Source organism: Thermobia domestica, chromosome 10 (assembly GCF_964235325.1).
Source record: "Thermobia domestica chromosome 10, izTheDome1.hap1.1, whole genome shotgun sequence".
Taxonomy (NCBI): domain Eukaryota; kingdom Metazoa; phylum Arthropoda; class Insecta; order Zygentoma; family Lepismatidae; genus Thermobia; species Thermobia domestica.
The window spans coordinates 180,214,802-180,234,682 of record NC_137463.1 but is presented as its reverse complement, the minus strand read 5'-3'; the positions used below and the strand labels follow the sequence as shown (position 1 = coordinate 180,234,682).

The 19,881-nt window shown below is 33.8% G+C and overlaps 1 protein-coding gene across 1 annotated transcript in view; it reads right to left on the bottom strand.

Annotated features, from left to right (window-relative positions):
- Positions 1-5,389: 5,389 nt before the first annotated feature.
- Positions 5,390-19,881, bottom strand: part of LOC145662857 (calpain-9-like) — a 412,792-nt gene continuing 398,300 nt past the window's right edge. The window contains exons 14-16 of the mRNA XM_081728793.1: positions 15,184-15,376; positions 13,778-13,833; positions 5,390-11,404 (exon numbers count right to left, since the gene is read on the bottom strand). Of these exons, the coding sequence (XP_081584919.1) occupies positions 11,378-11,404; positions 13,778-13,833; positions 15,184-15,376 (276 nt within the window). The 3' untranslated portion in view covers positions 5,390-11,377. The remainder of the gene's footprint in view (positions 11,405-13,777; positions 13,834-15,183; positions 15,377-19,881) is intronic.

Sequence of the window (19,881 nt, the reverse complement as noted above, 5' to 3'; positions counted from 1 at the left end):
TTTAAAGTGAAAAAGTATTGAACACGTGGTGTAATATAGTTGGAATAAACCCTGTGTTGCATCATCCCAATATTTATCTAATTACTTTTCACAGTTGAAGGCAGAAAGAAAGAAATTAGTTTAAAATAAAAACACAGAACGACTAAAGGACACTAGTGCAAGAATAAAGGAAAATAAAACGACTCTTGAGATAGTAAACTCAACTGACAATCAGATACCAGAGACGGTTAACTGACACCCATCTTTTATGTGCTCTTGAAATCCTAATCGGATGAGTGTATTATCGGTATGATCTCGACGGCCAATCCTAAGAACACCGCTATCATCATAAAAAAAATATGTTCGAATCACACTACATTAAAAGAAAACACCTAACGTTATATTTGGACTAAGGCAACTCCTCCAGAATTTTGGTTTAATTAGAAACATCATTCAAAAACTCAACCCTCTGACTTTAAATTGTATAGGCAATAAAATTTTTAAGATTTGAACTTAGGCTATAAGTTCAAGCAATCCCTCTGTAGATTAAAGAAGAAAGCAACTGAAGTGAAGTAAAGTGAAATATTTTAAATTGTGTAAAGCGTGTGCAAATACAAATCGTATTTAAATGAAACCTGCTCGTCAAGAAAAACGAAAAATATAGGCCAAGACAGGGAGCACGACACATGCCCAAAGGATAGCACAATACCTAACGGTCACAAGCGTAACAGATGTTGGGGAAGAGTCTAATTTCGTCCGAAAAGTTCGGCTCTGGCCTGAACCATTCCATCATTGCATCTTTCACATCGTCATCGCTATGAAACCTTACTCGTTGAGAAATTTTCCCAATGGCTCGAACAAGTGGAAGTCGCACGATGATAAGTGCGGGCTGTAGACTGGAAGCAGAACCTCTCATTGTAACATGAAGTTTGTCATGTGTTTCCGACCTTCCCGGAACATTCGTGGCCAGTTCTTTAGTTTTCTTCGATATACTCTTCTCCCCAAACTTACACTAATACTCCTGTGAATTTTACTGGGCTGACAAGAATAGAATCAGAGTCCGTTGATCAACGCGGGACGGTTTGCAATCGCTGCCATACCTTTTCTGTGCCACTTGTCAAATGACACGCATTAACAGCTGGTTTGATATGCATGCACGTCTATTATTAATAACTGTGTCACTTCACCAAAACACACACTTTCAGTGATGCTCAATAGAGTGCACAAGGTTGCACGAGCAGCCTTCAGTTCGACACACTTCGTAGTAGCGTCTTTGTTTTTATTTTGGTACCGCCAAGTTATGAGTTAGTGTGTGTGTAGCATTCACCAAAGTAGTTTAAAAAGGTGTTGCCTGTTTCATTATTTTTTTGTGGAAAAATGACTTAATAACTAACTAACTAACTCTATGGCCTATGGAACCCGGAGGTTCAGTGCCGCGTTCACAAAAGCTCTCCACTGACTTCTATCCTTAGCTAATTGCATCCAGTTTCTACTTTGTATTCCTATCTCTGCGAGATCCATCTTAATATTGTCCTCCCATCTGCGCCTTGGTCTTCCTAATGGTCGTTTTCCTATGGGTCTACCAGTCAAGACTTTGAAAGCGTTTCTACTTTCTTCCATTCTAGCTACATGATCTGCCCACCTAAGCCTCCTAGACTTGACTACCCTAACAATGTTTGGTAAACCGTATAAACTATGTAGTTCCTCGTTATGAAGCTTCCGCCATTCCCCATTCTCGTTCCTCTTGGGTCCGAATATTCTTCTCAGGATCCTGTTCTCAAATACTTTCAGTCTATGTTCTTCCCTCAGAGTAAGCGACCATGTTTCACAACCATACAGAACAACAGGCATGATTATCGTTTTATATATTTTAAGCTTCAAATTCCTCGACAGAATTCGCGACGACAAGAGATTTTGAACCGAATAGTAACACGAATTCCCTGCTTTTAGTCGACATTTAATTTCTTCGTGAATATGATTTTCGTCTGTTAATATTGATTCTAAATATTTGAAAGTATCCACTTTATCAAAAGCATTATTTAATATTTTAACGCCTCCACAATTTGCCGTATTACGGTCCCGACGCACTTCCATGTATTTAGTTTTCTCTGCATTTACTTCTAAACCCATGTCCCTGCAAGCGTTTAATAAGATCTCTGCATTTATTTCTACTGTTCTCCTATCATCCCCTATTAAATTTACATCATCAGCATATGCCATAACCTGGTGAATGCCGTTCAACTCTAGGCCCTGGTTGCTATCTTTGATTTTCCTTATGGCGTATTCCAGCACAAAGTTAAATAATAATGGCGACAACGCATCTCCTTGTTTCAGGCCATTTTCGACATGGAAGCTCGTGGACAAAAATTTTCCTACCCGGACTTTACTTTGGGATTCACTTAAACATATCTTAATTAATCTAATTAGCTTTCTCGATATTCCAAGTTCTGTAAGAACGTTGTATAATGTTTCTCTCCTAACCGAGTCATAAGCCTTTCTAAAATCAATAAATAGTTGATGCACCGGGGTATTGTATTCCCACTTCTTTTCGAGTATTTGGCGAATGGTAAATATTTGGTCGATAGTTGATCGATTTCGTCTAAATCCGCACTGATAATCCAATAATTTCATCTGCGTATGGGATCAATCTTGCTAACAGAATATTTGAAAGGATTTTATAGGATGTTGACAGAAGAGAAATGCCTCGATAATTATTACAGTCAGTTTTGTCGCCTTTCTTGTGAATTGGAACAATGATTGATTCTTTCCACTCTTGTGGCAATTCTTCCTTGTTCCAGATAAGGAGAATGAGTTTGTGTATCTTGTTCCACAATTTTTCGCCTCCAGCTAAAATTAACTCAGCCGGAATTTCATCTACAACCGGAGATTTGTGTTTCTTCAATTTATAGCGGCTTCCACTTCTATTCGATTAGGTTCTGGAATATACGTTCTGCGGTGTGTATCTCCTTTTCTCCACGCACATTAGTTTTTGGCTGCGTGTTCAGCAAATCGTCAAAGAAATCTTTCCATCTATTTAAGATGCTATCCGTATCGGTGAGAACTGTTCCGTCAGATTTCTTTAATATATAAGCACGAGGTTGATAGCCTTTCTTAAATTCGCTGATCCCCTTATACATGTCCCGAATATTTTTATTTTTACTATTATCTTCAAGTTCCTTAATTTTAGCTTTCAAAAAATCCAGTTTCTTTGTTCTAAAAGTTTTGGAAGTTTCCCGCCTGATATCTGCGAAATTTTGTGTAGTTGTTTCCATTCGGATTTTGTAGCCACTGTAATTTTGCCTGTTTTCTCTTCTCTGCTAGTTTAATGCATTCTTGGTCGAACCATGGTTTGTTCCTACGTATTTCCGCGTGTCCCAATTTTTCTTTTGCTGAACTTTTAATGCTATCTCTAATATCAATCCAAGTATCCTCAACACTAGTGCACTCCGAGTCTTCTAAAACCGAGAATCTATTCGAAACTTCAATCTGGTATTCCTCTCTTACCTGGCTCTCTTCTAATTTCTTTAAATTAAATCTCTCCGTTTTCGGACATTGAATATTACCTTTATTCAACGATAATCTCTCCCGTATTATCGCTACTACCAGGTAGTGATCAGTGTCACAATCAGCCCCTCTAAACGACCGGACGTCAATTATGCTAGATTGTCTTCTTCTATCTATTAAAACGTGATCAATTTGATTATGTGTTTTTCCGTCTGGTGATGTCCAAGTGTATTTATGAACGTCGCGATGTGGGAATTTTGTACTCTTCACGATTAGGTTTTTGGATGTTGAAAAGTTCACGAGTCTAACACCGTTGTCATTACTTTCCTTATGCAAACTTTCGTTCCCTATAATCGGTTTGAAAATATCCTCTCGTCCTACCTTCGCATTGAAATCCCCTAATAGAATCTTCATATGGTATCGCGGGAGTTGGTCAAATATCCGTTTCACTTCTTCGTAAAAACTATCTTTTATATCGTCACCCTTATCTTCAGTTGGAGCATGTACATTTAAAACAATAATATCACACCACCTTCCCTTAAGAGTAATAAAAGAAAGTCTGTCAGTAACAAATTCAACCCGTTTAATTGCTGGTAATATTCGTTTTTGAACGAAAAACCCTGTTCCTAACTGGTGATTTTTATTTCCTTCCCCGTAAAAGAACGTAAAATTTCCGGAATTCTCAGATCCATTTCCTTCCCACCTAACTTCCTGAACTCCTACTAAGTCCATCCTGTATTTCTCTAACTCACTCGTTACAGATTTTAACGCGCCTGCCCTATAAAGACTTCTAATATTCCATGTTCCAAATCTCATGTCCATTTTCTTTTGCTGATGTCGTGCCAAGTTATCAGTCCTTGTCCGAGGCTTTTGTGCATGTTTCTGAACAGGTACCTTTTTTTACAGGATGAGGGTGTTAGCCTTACCCAAACCCCCAAGCTGGAGGACCACTCCTAGTCGTCTGTCCGCGACTGCTTATTCAGTATATTCGCAGCTAACCTCTATATCTAGAGGCCTTCTCCTCGATCCGCAACCTGAGGACGCGCCATGCCGTAACATGCAAAAACATGTGTGAACACAAGTCATTTAATGGCTGGCCATTAAAGACAACATGATTGGTTGCTAAAATCATCCGATTAGGATTCCCAATGCACATAAAAGGTGAGTGTTAGTTAAGATTAACCGAATGTGCCAGATTATGTTAAAGATACCAGGAAAATTTCGTTAGCTCTTGGACTTATAAATTCTGCGCATATCGACCATTTTCCCGATACGGAAGTTTTATTTGTTAATTTATTTTTATTGAAAAATTACATATAACATTAATAAAAGAGGATTAGAAGAGATTTTCAAACATCAATGTGAGGTGATACGATTCATTCGTATACAAAACCATGTATAGGAAAAGACAATATCACCCAATACTAACTGACTCTATGGCTTAAGGAACCCGAATGTTCATTGTTGAAGGAAAACTTCTACATCGAATTCTATCTTCGTCAAGCCAGTCCACTCTGAATTGAGCTGCTGCTTCTAAACCTTCCCCCCCCCCTCCCCAGTTAGGTGGGTCAACTTTTCGGATTGCTGTCCTCCAACTGTTTCTATCTTCTGTCGTACCCATTGTGACACCACACTGCAACGTATCGTTTTTCACACACTCTCTCCACTTTGGTCGAAGATCCCATTAAAAGTTAAACAAACACGGAAGAAGATTAAAGATTTAAATAGAAAAATGTAATCATTTGCTCCTTCTAGGCCTTTTATTTATAATTAACTGCGAAGTTTTGTTCAAATCTTCACTGCTGTGATTCATATTTCAAGTTTGTGCACAAGTTGTCCAACTAATTTTAATACCAATCTGGAAATTGAACTCATAAGTCAAAAACTAAAACCAGATACACAGATTAGTCTACCTCGAAGTGGATTTTTTTAAGAGATTACAATCCTTGTGAGAAAGAAGTTTTCATATTCAATCCTAGTTATATCAGGCGAAACAAGTAGACCGATCAACATGAGTAGATCGACTACCACGAAACTACTGCACGATGATCAAGAAAAAGTATGGAGAAAACGGAATGTAAGTAAAACTCAATAAATTTAATATTAAGGTTTAATTCATAAATATACATATACTACAATAATAACATTAACATCAAATATTTTCCACAATAAATTAAGATTTCATTAATGTTTAAACAGTTTTCTTTTTAAAAGAAATCACAAAAAGTAATAATTCACTGACAGTAGTCAGTTTCGGCATCTTTTATAGACTCTGGATACTTATTTTTACAATATATACAATATAAACAATTTATATCTATTAAAAACATATATTTTACTATTACCTGGATGACACTTTGGTTGTTACTCTGTGTTTTTAACACTTTCTATAATATACACACATTTTTAGCTTTACATATATAATAGAACTTTCATTTACATCTACGTAATGATTACATTACTGTAGCTCTTATAAATATGTGCTTATACATATATTACTATTTATAATGTCATTTTTATTAAGATTTTGATTATTATATGAAATTACGCAAAACTTGTTTTCATTAAAGAAAAGGTCGTGCCACTAATTAGAAATAAAATACGTTTCGAGACTGTAGTTTTGTTTGTTTCAAAACTAAATAATGTGCTATTCTAATTAACTTTTTTCAAGAAATTACCATGGCACGATTGTTTTTCTGATTTCTTTTTAACATAAATAAATTGTGCATTGAGTTACTGGAGTAATAGTAATTCTTTGAATCAGCGTTTATTAATTTGTTTGAACGATCAAATGCTACCAGATAAAAACATATTTATATATTGTATTCTGGTACATATACAAGTATATCTATGGATAAGTGTACGCTTTTCTTTAAGAAAGACGTCCAGTGCGATATAAAACTAATTTACACTTTTTGTCACTGTTGAGATAGAGTTTTAATATAAAAGGTATTTCCAAACGGGTATTTCTGATATTACAAACTGGTATTACTGGTATTTGGTATTTCCAAACCAAAATTTTTCGCTGTATTGTGATAAACAATATTCATGTTCCCTCATTTATTTAACTATTCATAGTAATTAATTTACTTCTAAGCTACTAAAGAAATGCGGAAATTTTGTGATTTGAAAACACCAAATCTGAAACACAGAATATGCAAATTTATTTATTTATACATTATAGGAAACTAATATGGATGCATTTCTTAATTTGCTGATTGATTTGGTTGCTAGTTTCATTCAACTTTATAAACAGTGTGATGCAATGTTTTAAGGAATATTTTCATGAATATGAAAAATTATCATTGTATGCAGGTTAGATTACTAATATTTTGACTAATGAATTAACATGAAAATCTGGTTAAGGAATCTATTTGGTATGAGAACTCTTCTTGGTAGTATTCTCAATTTCGGTGTGGGAGACTCGAATTCGATTCCCGACGGGATAACATGTAGTTTGGATTCATGTTAAATTCACACATACACAAACTAAAAAGTAATGTGGTTTTTGAGTCACTGCATCTTTAGAAGTGGCGTAGTGAGGAAAACTAGAAAAATGATAATTTAATTAAGATCTTCCTCTTCCTTAACTAACTGGATCTCTTAAATAATAAATTTTATTTTCTCAAATTAAGTTTATGTTACCAATAATTGTACTTTGAATCCTACTTCATTCAAAGAAAATTATAATGATCACAATCTTACCACTCGTCCATGAGTGTTAACATTCTTAATTGTAAGTTCTAAATTATGTTTGTTTGTGAAGTTGTAAATCAGAATCAGCTTCCTAAAGTAGAAAACCTGTTATGTGATCTATTAATTGTGCCAATCTTATTTTCTTATTGCTTTTTTGTGTTTGTTGTTTTCTTTCTGTCTTATAACATGTACCGATATTTGGATTCATTCTTACTTATTTTGGTCATTTGGATTTTTTGCATATCTTTTTTCCAACTGATGTACTTTCTTTAGTATGTACCTGCTTATACATTCGATTTTCAATTTGATATTACATGGGATTAGGTAGTAGAATAGTTTGGAGCTGAATCTCATTTATAAAGATATTTGAGTTTAAAGTCTGTTAAACTTTTTTAAATATATGTAAAACTTTTTACGAACAAGAGTCATTCACTAATGTAAGCTACAATAGTGATTTAAAAAAAAGCAATTTTAGGCTATACAAGGATTGTCCTGAAAATAAGGAGACAAGTCGTAGTATTGCTCGCACGTGTGCTTGATCAGGAAACCGCTGGTAAGGGAAGATGGGGAAGCTTTCAGCTTCACAACACGACAGAGCTCAGTTGGCTTTGAGCAGTGAAGGCAAGTTGACACGCTCGAGAGTGTACTCCTGTTTCGTCGCTGCATTACGGCAAAAATGGAGCAAATGTTGGAGCACGCTGCGCGGCATTAAACTGAGGAAGTGTCTTACCAAGACGTTCGATATGATCAAGAAAGCATATAGGAATGATGCATTGTATACAGTAGATCACGAGTGTTATGGCACCAAGCCGCTGAGAAGACGTCCACCACAAGAAACGACCCGGGTGCCCTTCGACGACGGTTATGCACATTATTAATGTTAGTTGTGTGCGTGTTTATTGAACACTGGTCAGCGTTTAACTGTTCGTATGATTGCAGAAGAGTTAGGGATTCCGAAAACGCAAGTTCATGAAATTATAACTGAAAATTTGGGTGAAATTGAACTGACGTCATTAGCTGTCAGGGAGATTTTGATTGGAAAAGGTCTAACCACGCTTCCCCAGCCACCATACCTCCCCGATCTCTCTCCGTTTGACTTCTTCCTGTTTTCGAGGACGATAAGCGTGTCGAAAGAACACCGATACGATACCATCAAAGATATCCAGAGAAAGTGCTATACGAGGTTCCAGAAAGACTACCGAGACGCCTACAAACAATGGGAAAATCGCTGGGCTCGCTGTGTCGATGTTGAAGGTTCTTATTTTGAAGAATATTAGGTGTATTTTCTGTACTTAGTCTCCTTACTTTCAAGACAGATCCTCTACATCATGTATATCTGATAAAATGCTGACAAAATCGTTCGATCTGTTTCTCAGCATGTCGGAGAACCATTTGAATGTTCTAATGTTCAACAGTTATATCGTAATAAAGTTAGCCACGAACAAGACCATAGAATAAAATAACTCCAAGAGTTAAAAATAAACGATCAAGAATTTCATACTTGCAGGCATATTGTTTCACGAGTTTTGGACTTCAGTTCATATATGTAAATAAAAAAACATGCATCCTGAGCTTAACAAATAAAATATTGAATGCTGAAGAGCACTTTGCTTCGACACTTCTTCTAATCTGGGCATTCTCTTGACATGTTCAATTGTAAAAGTAAACCTACATATTTTTATTTATTTATTTCTTCAGGAGCCCTTGTAAGTAGAGAGTCTAAAGAAGCCTTAAAGGATTTTGACGTAATGTCGAAGCTACTGTACTACATAAATAAAATTAATGACTGATATCCTAATACTTATAGAAATGTGAACTGTTCTCAAAACATGTTTCCATATCGGTGAGCAATGAATGGATCATTGGAAACAGGTAATTTATGTGGATCAGAGTACTGCAGTATCAGGAATCACAAATACTCAAGATAATTGTTTCGTAATTATTGAAACAAAATTTCCAACGTTTAGAAACTAGTGTGTACTATCTACTTCATATCTTATACACTTAACTATTTTCTTTCTAAACATTCAACTTAATAGCACGTCATTGTTAGTATTTTTTGTTGCGTAATCGAAATAGAGCAAGTACTTCAATTATCATAAATATACCTCAAGTCAATACAGTAATATTTAAATAAATAAAGGCAGTTTAGTTGCATATCAGAAATAACTTCTCCAGAAGGAGATTTTTACAGCCGACAGTTCTATCATTTTCTTTAAATACTTTATTATTTCCGGTGTCTTCTGCTCCTTAATACCAATGCCTTTTATTTAAAAAAAGAAATAAAGTATACAGGTTGTTTCATAAAAGCTTACCGTAGTATTTTGTAAATTTTAAGCACACACATTTATTACAAAAAACATCGCAAATAATCTGGTGGTTACAGAGAGTAAATTAGGATTTTTGTTTAAAAAAATATGCATTATTATATGCAACTTGTCTTATCAGGTAAAAATCAAACTTGTCCATCTTAATTCACAATTTCTCAGTGCAGTCAGAAAAAACAGGAAGAATTTTAAGACATCTACCGTCTTATGCAGAGTCGTTTTGACGTATGATTAGCGTCATACTAAAGGCCTGACTGCTGCAGGAAATATATGTTAGTCGAACTCTATAGTATGGTACTAATCTCGCATCAAAACGACTCTTCATAAGGCCCCTAGAGTTTATTGTATGTTTTAGAAAGTCCTGTAAGTTTAACAAAAGTAACCATAATGTAATTGTCATTCATTTTAGTTTCGTGAGTCGTATGGCTGTCATTCAATAAATTTGAATGCACTGATATTTTAAATGCATTACTATGTAATTTTGTGACATCTTAGCACGATCAGTTCAGTCGAACGCTTGTCAGTCGTAAAATTGTCCATTGTATTTCTGATTGTCTTTCTAACAATTAAAGCGAAACAACCAGAAAATATTGTTAGTCAATAATCAGTCAGTAAATTATGTCAGTACTAACAATCCAGTTGTATAAGTAAATGGGGAAAGAACATGACATTTAATTCACAAGACAAAATGTGTCTTGTCATGTTCCGTCGATCCGTTATTTTCCCGTTTTGAAGTGATTTCAGTCAACAAATTTCATCCAAAATATTCTTAATTGCAATCATGGTTTTGTAGACCACATTTACAAATACTGATGATAATTATTAGTTTCTGTACAATTTATTGTAACTTTTAAAACTCAAGAACAAGTAGTTATATTCAGCATGGAATGGCCAGGTAACATAGTAATGAATTTCGAAAATTTACACGAATATTCTTTTGGTTACTCGAGGTCTAATGTGTATTGTTTTAGTTGATGTATTTTGAATTATCTACGCATTTTTTCATTCATTTGGTTAAATTTAATGCATACTGCACTGTATACGTATTGTATCTTGGATCCAAAAATATAAAATCCATCGCTTTTTAAATGCATTGCATTTATAGCTTATATCATACTACCAAAGAGAAACGGAATGCTTCTTATGTAATGCCAGCACTAAGTGAATTATGCAGAGCCAAAATTATTGGCATATATGTCGGTTTTGGATACTTAACAAACAAAAAATACGCCACGTAAAATTTTCACTTTCTTGAAAACTTTGGTTTTAATTTGACAAAAATACCTGTCTAACTGCAACAATTTATTTAATATATTAAATATATTTTGCTCGATGAATGTAAGATAGGTAAAACTGGCTGAACCTACCTATTTCAAAGATCACATCTTGTGTGTATTCACCAGACACATTTCACGTACAGTAGCTAGAATTCTCGGTGTAAACGTTCACTTCTGCATTGACATGAGGCAATAGTCTACTCGAGTTGGGATTAACTTAAAGCTTTCGTTTAGTTTCTTCTTTCCATTAACTTTGCATTGTTTCCTACAGTACATTTGGAAAATATAAATGGGTTTTTGTTTATTAGGTAGTACGTATAAAAAGGCCTTAAATAAGTATACCAACCAAGTTTCTAAACCAAATAAACAACATAATATTGACATATAACAAACAATGGCGTTTATGAAACATCCTGTACATTTTTTACTCCAGTCTTCGCTTCAGTCCTCGTCTTGAGGAGATGTAAATAAATAAAATAAGCATGTATACAGTCTCTACCCTATACACAGAGCTAAGTAAATGTGAGCGCTTAGCTCCAGAATCTTTGGTATGAACTGTTTGACCACTTTCCATTGGCTTCCTTCTCTTGGAGGTCAAGAGTAGATGGTCATCAAGATCATCTGAAAATAAAAATAACCATTCCATTCAGATAATTATATCGAAAGCATTAGACAATTTATTAATGTATATACATATACATATACATATATTTCAGTGAAACCGAGATTCTAAAATGATGAATATCTGGAAGAAAAGTTATATATATATATAACTCTGTCTGTATGTGTATGTGTATATTGCTAATCAGTTGCTGTTGGCAATAATTGTGTCTTAAGCTAAGTGTACTTAGAAAACATAAACATTTCGATAAGGTCCATTTAATATCTTAGAACTTCGCTTATTATTTTTTAATTAAGTTTAAAATATTAATGTAAGTGGAATTAAAATATGTAATATGGGAAAACGTGATGTATAAAGCAGAACATATCAATGGTCAAACTATGTATACAACACTAGTTTCATTTCTTCGCAAGTACATGGTGGCAAATAACACTACATAGAACATGTCAACGCTTCACACAAATCAAAATCACAAATAGAAAAATATACCTTTTAAGGTTTAGTCACTCGAACAAAACAATTCAAAAGTACATACGGACTATGCAAATAGGAAGTGACATGGAACAATCTGGGTAATCTATAGGAAAAATTAACTCATATTTTAAAAATAACATTTGGCATTTTAAATAATATCCATATCTAGTAACTATACTTAGGTACTTTACCCTATTTTACATAGGAATTAAAATTCATTAACAATATCTACATTAAACACATGCCACTAATCCATATTATTTTATAATTCTATTGAAAAATGAAATACCCGTGAATAACGGATATACGAATAACAACAGTTCTTTTCAATTGAAGGCATGCGGACAATATTACGAAATGCCATAAACAAATCATTTAGTCATAAATAAATACATATTGTTGGCGGTCCAAGTGTGATAATAGACACGAGGTAATTTTCCACAATTCATTCTTGTAATTGCAACAAATTGTGATAATGTGGAAAAGCGATATTGCTGTGTTAAGATTTTTTTTTTTTTTTTGTTTTTTTTTGTTTTTGGTAATAGAAATGTACGGTTTTAAACGTTTTGATGGAAATGTTCCATCAGACTACTCGTGCTGGTATAACGTTACGTATAAGATTTTTGCAACTTTTTATGATGTAATGATTTAGTTTACGTTTCGAATTTATTTTGATGATATGTGGTTAATTAGAATATTAATATGGAATATATAATGGCAGAACACTGAATAGTGCTCTAGAGTAATTGCAACAATTAGGTCTAACATGAATAAAATTGAAAATGTGATTGCAAGGATCAATGTATTGTGCTTTCATTTTCAATCGATATATTTAATACTTCTACGATGTTTCAGGCAAAATGTATACTGCAAGAAATTAAGCGTACATTACAGTATATATATGTATTTATTACAAAATAGTGAAAACATAATATATCTGAAAAGAGTGAAAACTTAATCACACATACTAGAAGACCTTTCACTAAATGCTTCATTTGATTATCATTTAGAAAAAGTAGTTTACTTTTTTATAAAACTCTATGGGTGGACAGGTTTTTACTATTTTCTGATAATTCACTTTCTACTTCTGCTTCGGCATTCCTTTGTTCCAAGCACACACACATATAATTTGAACAAAAAAAAAAAAACTTTGTTTCGTTGTCATTTTTGGTACATTTTTGGTTTGGTACATGATAACGAATTGGTACATTTTTCGTAGCGCAGCCATTTGCCGTAGATCAAGATATCAGTTCTTAGGAACTTCATATTATGACTATCATGAAATATAGGTAAATTTTGGCATTTAGCCACCACGCGCCAATTCTTACTACTAGCTGATTACTTAGACCCATAAATATGCATTACTAAGGAATGCTCTGTGTTATCATGAAAAGTATCAACGAATATGGCAACGAATCAATTTTTTGAATGGCTGGTCAAATTCAGTGACTGGTATAGATCACCTTGTATACATATATTCAGTTTAGGTGCAGTTTTGTGCTAAACTACTGCTATTGGAAAAAGATTGCTACGTATACTCTTTATTTCTTATTCTTATCTACTATGTTGACTGCTCGCGATGTTGACTGCTTCTTCAATATTCGTTACTACGCTGCATATAACAGATTTTCACAATATGTATTGATTAATAATTGATTGATCTTCTATACGAACCTTCTAGTGATGGTCTTGTTACTTTCTAAGTTTCTCTTCGCTTCTATGTTAAAGATACAATTTTAACGATATTGTTATAGAATTCAAGCCAACGAACAATAAATATTTAATGTTGATTTGCTACATTGACAATGTTTGCTATAGAGTTGATTATTTTATTTATTGTATTAAATCTTCAATACTGATCTTTTTCTGTATAAACCATAATATATAAAAATATTTACCTCTTCCAATGAAAGTGGGTTGCCCTTCATTTTTGTATCCAGACTATGGTACCTCTCTGAAAGATTCAAAGAGTATCAATTAGCACAAAAGAAAGTACATATGATTTTTTTTTTTTTTTTTTTTTTGCTTAGTATTAAAAAAATTTAGAGCAATAAATATCTTGACAGTGAATACAGTTTCGTGTATCACTAATTCTAAGCTTAGTTTAGACTAAAATTAAAGTTTAATTTTAAAATGACGGAATCTTTTCAATAACAGGAAATATGTATTTTCATGAACTTAAGTTTCTCATAATTGTCATCAAAATAAAGTGAGTTCTATTCTGGATTTCGATTTGTCATAGAGATGTAACCATTTGATTGACTCACTTTCGAAGCTTACGACGTTACTTTATTATTATTATTATTATTATTTATTTATTTATTTTTTTTAGAGTATTAGTACGAGTTTTTCAGATTTCAGATTTTCAGTACTAATAAAGAGAGTAATATTTCCATTAAGAGAATGAAAATAGATGATTTCTAAAAAAATTCTCAGTAGTGAATTTCCAAGAACTAGTATTTGTGATTAGAAGCTAAGCGGTTTTGTCATTTTCCCTATTTTCTGAGTAGCTAAAATCATTGTATCAGGAAACGTGTAACATGGATTCTTGTATTTCCGAAGGATATGACAGAGTTCGCAACTATTTTTTGGTAGGTTTCTTATGTTTCTGTAGTTATTTTATATGTAGTTGTAGGTGTCATGTTTCTGTCATATTTTTTATTTGCAAAAGAAAGCTTACTTAGCCATTATTCGAACCCATGTTAAAAATAAACATTACCACGCCTATCCATTACGTTAGCCACTTTCTGCTATTCTTCTGTTGAAGATGTACTTTCCACAGGCTTTAATCTCCTATCCCGAATTATGCCCGTTTTTACTTTTTTAAAATTATATTTTACGATTGTTTTCTACATGCCACCTAAATATTTACTTGGAGGCAATGTACAGATGATTTATTTGTATTAGAGAATACGCGCATTCCTCTGTAACAAAATGGAGGGAAAATATATTTCTCTTGTAAGGAGATCCAAGGGACTTAAGGATCTAGGTTCAACCTTTTGGACTTAGTCTTTGAAAGGCTAGAAGTGTACATATCTATCTACTACTACATGTCCTTCTATCAATGATTTGAAACCAAATTGGATAATTTGGGAACAGTTTGCTGTAGAATAGAGAGAACGTAATTAGTAACTTACTGAAAAGTTGTCCACAGGCTCTAAAGTTATTAAGAAAAGAGTCTGGGGAAGATATGCACTTTCGCTGGGAAACTGTATGTTGAAACCAAAGTGAGCATCATATTATTGGCTGTAATACGAGAATGAAATTTATGAAGCTTTAAAAAAAATATCAAAATACAACTTACCATGAGCTAAATGTAGTCGTACCATGGCCATTATGAAACATTCTGCTGTTAATATTTTGTTTTTGGCAAATCTCAATACTAAACATTCCAAAACTTTGTTGCTAACGGTAGTTCCAGCTTCCCATAGCAACAATCTTAAATTATAACTGCTAGTTTTACCACTGTGGTTCCTATCGAACTTCTGAAAAGCAGACTGCAAAGAATAAAAAAAATAATGAATTAAAATCATTTCAATATAATTCAATAAGACTTGTAGGGTTGCCATATTAGACTAAAGGCAAATCCGGAGACCAGCGACATTTATGTAACTGGGGACAAATTTCAAACTAAAGGTTTCTACATGTCATTACCACTATTATTTCTGACACTTGTACACTATTTCTAACACTACCATTACTACCAAAAAAAAAAAAAAAAAAAAAAGATTCCACACTGTGTCGAACTAAATTAAAATAATATACAAATATTCCTGATTATAGATGCCTATCTTATTATTAAAATTTTTGGCAGATTCTCACTCCTGAAGAAAAATCCTATTTTTCAGAACTGTATTGTAGAAAAAATTGATAAGCTCATCTCACAATTCAAGTTCAATTTCAGTTTTATTGACATCCTGTTTCTATCATCTTATTATAAACTTTCATCACACTAAACACTCGTTCGACGTGTACATTACTGGCCGGTATAGCGAGAATACGCAACATTACTTAGAACAGGTTTGGAGTACTTAGCCTCTCGAAAAAAGGCATTCCAAAATTTACAATCATTATTCTTCCTATCAAATATTGATACAGATTTCAAAAGAAAGCACTTATTTTACAGTTAATTCTTCTATTGAAACTAATCTTAAGTCTTATTGTTTCTGTATCAAACTACTAAATGAAAACAATGTTGTTGCCACGCGATAATATAGGCACAACAATGAAAAGAATTTTAAACATAGCCTTTTGTTCAACAAAAATATAACCCTTGTAAACAAATAACAACAATTAAGTATCAATGACATATGAAGGTATAAATGGCATTACTTAATAGGTAATTGAACATTTAAGCCCGTGGATTTAGTTTGTTGGCTCGTAGACCCATAGAATGGATTTCGAAATGGGACACTCCAGGTAGTGCTCGAAGATCTGGCAGTCCTAATCACTTACAAGAAACTAATGTTCATTATCCGAAATAGTAATATTGTAGTAGTTCGAATTATCTTGCTAAACATATAACAATATAGAAAAATCTATAATGATTTATTTCAATATCTTGCCAGAAGCGGTACAAAACAATAACTAATCTTATCATGCTCTATGGCAGAGGCAAATTTATAATTTTGCTGCTGGCAGATATCCGAGAATTTGCAACCTTCTTTCTTGATAGTACATCTCCCTCCTCTTTTATCTTCGTTAAACATTGCAATAACAAGCTATTTAAACTAATTTGTCTTAAAACGTATTGCATTTCACTGTAACTTATTTCGAACATATTATTCAATACTTCCTGAATTCAGTTATTAAGAACATACTAAGAAATATTAACAAAATTAATATATTTCGTTCTAGGCTGCGCTGCATACCAATTCTGTTATTGTTTCCATGATTTGTTTTATTGAGAACTTTCTTTTTGGAATGCTGCCATGAACAAGTTACAGGTCAAATGTATGGCATAATATGGTAATGAATGATATATTTTTAAAAGCTCTGTTGCATATTATGGGGAAAAGACTTTTTTAATTTAAATACTTCCATTGTTAAGAAACAAAACTAACATTATTTGATACTCTCTTAATTATTTTTTTCAGGATATTAAGTTTCAATCACTGATAATTCCACAGCAATACATTAGTGATTATAAATTATTGGTATAGCTGATGAAGTTATAGCGATATTCTCTAAAATAAGCTAATTTACATGTACGTAAGATTAACTCCTTTTTACCGTATATTTTAGTAAATATTTTTTGTAGTTAATGTCGTCACGTTTATATTTACTTTTTTCAACACTATTAATTTTCTTGCTTCATCTTCAAAGATATAAATGTTTTTTGAGAACTTTAATCTTTATTACCACGTGTGACTAACTACGATGCTCATTTACATGCAATTAAACGAAAACACACAGACTAAACAATACAGACAATGAATTTTTAAGGTCTGGACTATACGGATGCTAAAAATGTAGCGTTCGCGCAGGCCGACTGGATGGCCGTTGGATGGGATATGCAAACGTTTCCAACCCGGAGTGACGACGCGCTAACCGAGAGTTAAAAATATTCAACATGGCGTTGGTAGTGCGTACGTATACGAAGTAGAATAAATTCAGAAATATTCAGTGGCGTAGCCAAGAGTAGATAACCCCACAATTTAGTAGAAGGGTGAGAAATAATTAGTATCGTGAATAATGCAATCCACGCAATTAGCGTCACAGTTGTTGCATACAGAACTATTTTTCGAAACTTGAAAGGAATAAGTAGCGTCCTCCTGGTAAAAATTTTAGTGCAATACCCCCCCCCCCAAAAAAAAATGTTATAAATGAGGAAATATAAAATTGGAAAGGAGCCTATTTTAAGCTATTGAAAAGACTCTTTTGACATTCTGTACATCGCTGAGTATTTAGCGTCCATATAGTCCTAAATATAATGCCCACATTTTACGCGTTGCTAACGCTGCGTTATCAGCGTCCGTATAATTCAGGCTTAAGACTATCATCTATCACCAGAGTATAGGAAGGACAAGGAAAAGAAAGAAAAAATGACTAATCATATATAAAGTTAGACATGTTTGCCTGGGGTTCAAATGTGGCTATAACCGGATATCATCCTTATTTTCTTTTCTTCTCTTCTTTCTTTCATAATGAGGTGATAGTCCTGAAAGCGAGTCAACTTCTTCAATTTTGATTAGATTTATTAATCATTCTGTAGACCATATTACATTTACGTTTGCACAAAATGGTATAGGACTTTTAAGTACTTAAAACAGATACAACACTTAGAACAAATACAATGCTCTTGTTTTAACAATTCGTGAAAAATATATACGCTAAACCATTTCTACAATTTATATAATAATGATATATATAGACTAAACCCTATGTTTGTATTTGTATTTACCATCTAATATATATGCTATACTGCTGAAACTTATACAAGCTATACTGCTATTACTTTTACTATTAAAATAACTACTTCCAAACTAAGGTACTCTTTATTTACGGACACGGCTACATGCACACAAACTTCAAAAGTACTTTACTAAATTTTATCCCCATGCTACTAAATAATATTCTTCACAGTACTTCTAACAAGCCCACTTGCATACTCCAACTTCATTCTTGCTCCCACGAACTTGGCCTTGTTGGAAAGAACAGTTTAGTAGTAATATTGCTTCGATAGGAACAGATGACGCAACTGTAGCTGACAACTTAGCAAGTAAAATCAAAGATGAGTTCAAAGAAGTGTTTGAGGGGGACTTAAACACACCAGTTAAAGGGTACAAAGTGGGATTACCAGTGAAAGAAGAAGCGGTACCAATTTTCAAGAAGGCATACGAAATACCGGTAAGTTTGAAACCACAAGTGAAACATGAGTTAGACAAGTTGGTGCAACAAGGAATTTTGACGCAAGTGGATTATTCCGATTGGGCGACGCCATTGGTATTAGCGAGAAAAAAAGATGGAAGCATCAGGTTATGCTGGGACTTTCGCGTGACGGTAAACAAAGTTCTGGAAAAAGTATCGTACCCACTACCACGCATTGAAGACTTAATGAACAAGTTGAAGGGTGCCAATTGTTTCGTATTGTGTGATTTAAAGCAGGCGTACCAACAATTGTTGATCCATGAAAATTCATTAAAATACATGACGCTGAACACACCTTGGGGCTTGTACCAACACAAAAGACTAGCATTTGGGTTGAGCTGTGCAGCACAAATTTTTCAAAAGTTTATGGAGTCAGTGTTGCAAGATTTACCGTGGGCTGCATGTTTCTTGGATGATGTGATAATATGGGGAAAAGATACGTATGATTGTTACGAAAAGACACGGATACTCCTACAAAAGTTCAAGGATCTGAATATCAGACTGCGGGGAGACAAGTGTGTTTTCTTCAAACAGGAAATAGAGTATTTGGGACATCATATTAGTCCAGAAGGAATTAAACCAATGGAAGATAAGGTGGAAGCGATCATGAAATGTCCCGAACCGACGAATGTAACGCAACTGAAGGCCTTCCTAGGCATGCTTTCATTTTACCATAGACAACTACCTGGCTTAGCGTCAAAAATTCCGTCGTTGTATGCGTTACTAAGAAAAGGAGCCATATGGTGTTGGGATGAACGACATGCACAAGAATTTACACAAGCGAAAGAACTGCTGAAGAAGGCGGAAATACTACACCCATTTGATGAGAAGGAAGAGGTGGTACTCGTTACGGATGCATCACAGGATGGAATCGGCGCTATGCTGTGTAACAAAGTGAATAACAAGTTGAAGACGGTAGCGTGCACGTCAGCAACATTGAGCAATGCAGAACGTAACTATGCCCAGTTCGAAAGAGAAGCATTAGCGATAATACACGGAGTAAAGAAATTTCATAAATATTTGTTCGGTAGACGTTTTACAATTATTACAGATTCTATGCCAGTCAAGATCATATTCGGAGAAAAGGCTATTCCAGACGCAGCTTCACCAAGACTCCAACGATGGATGCTGT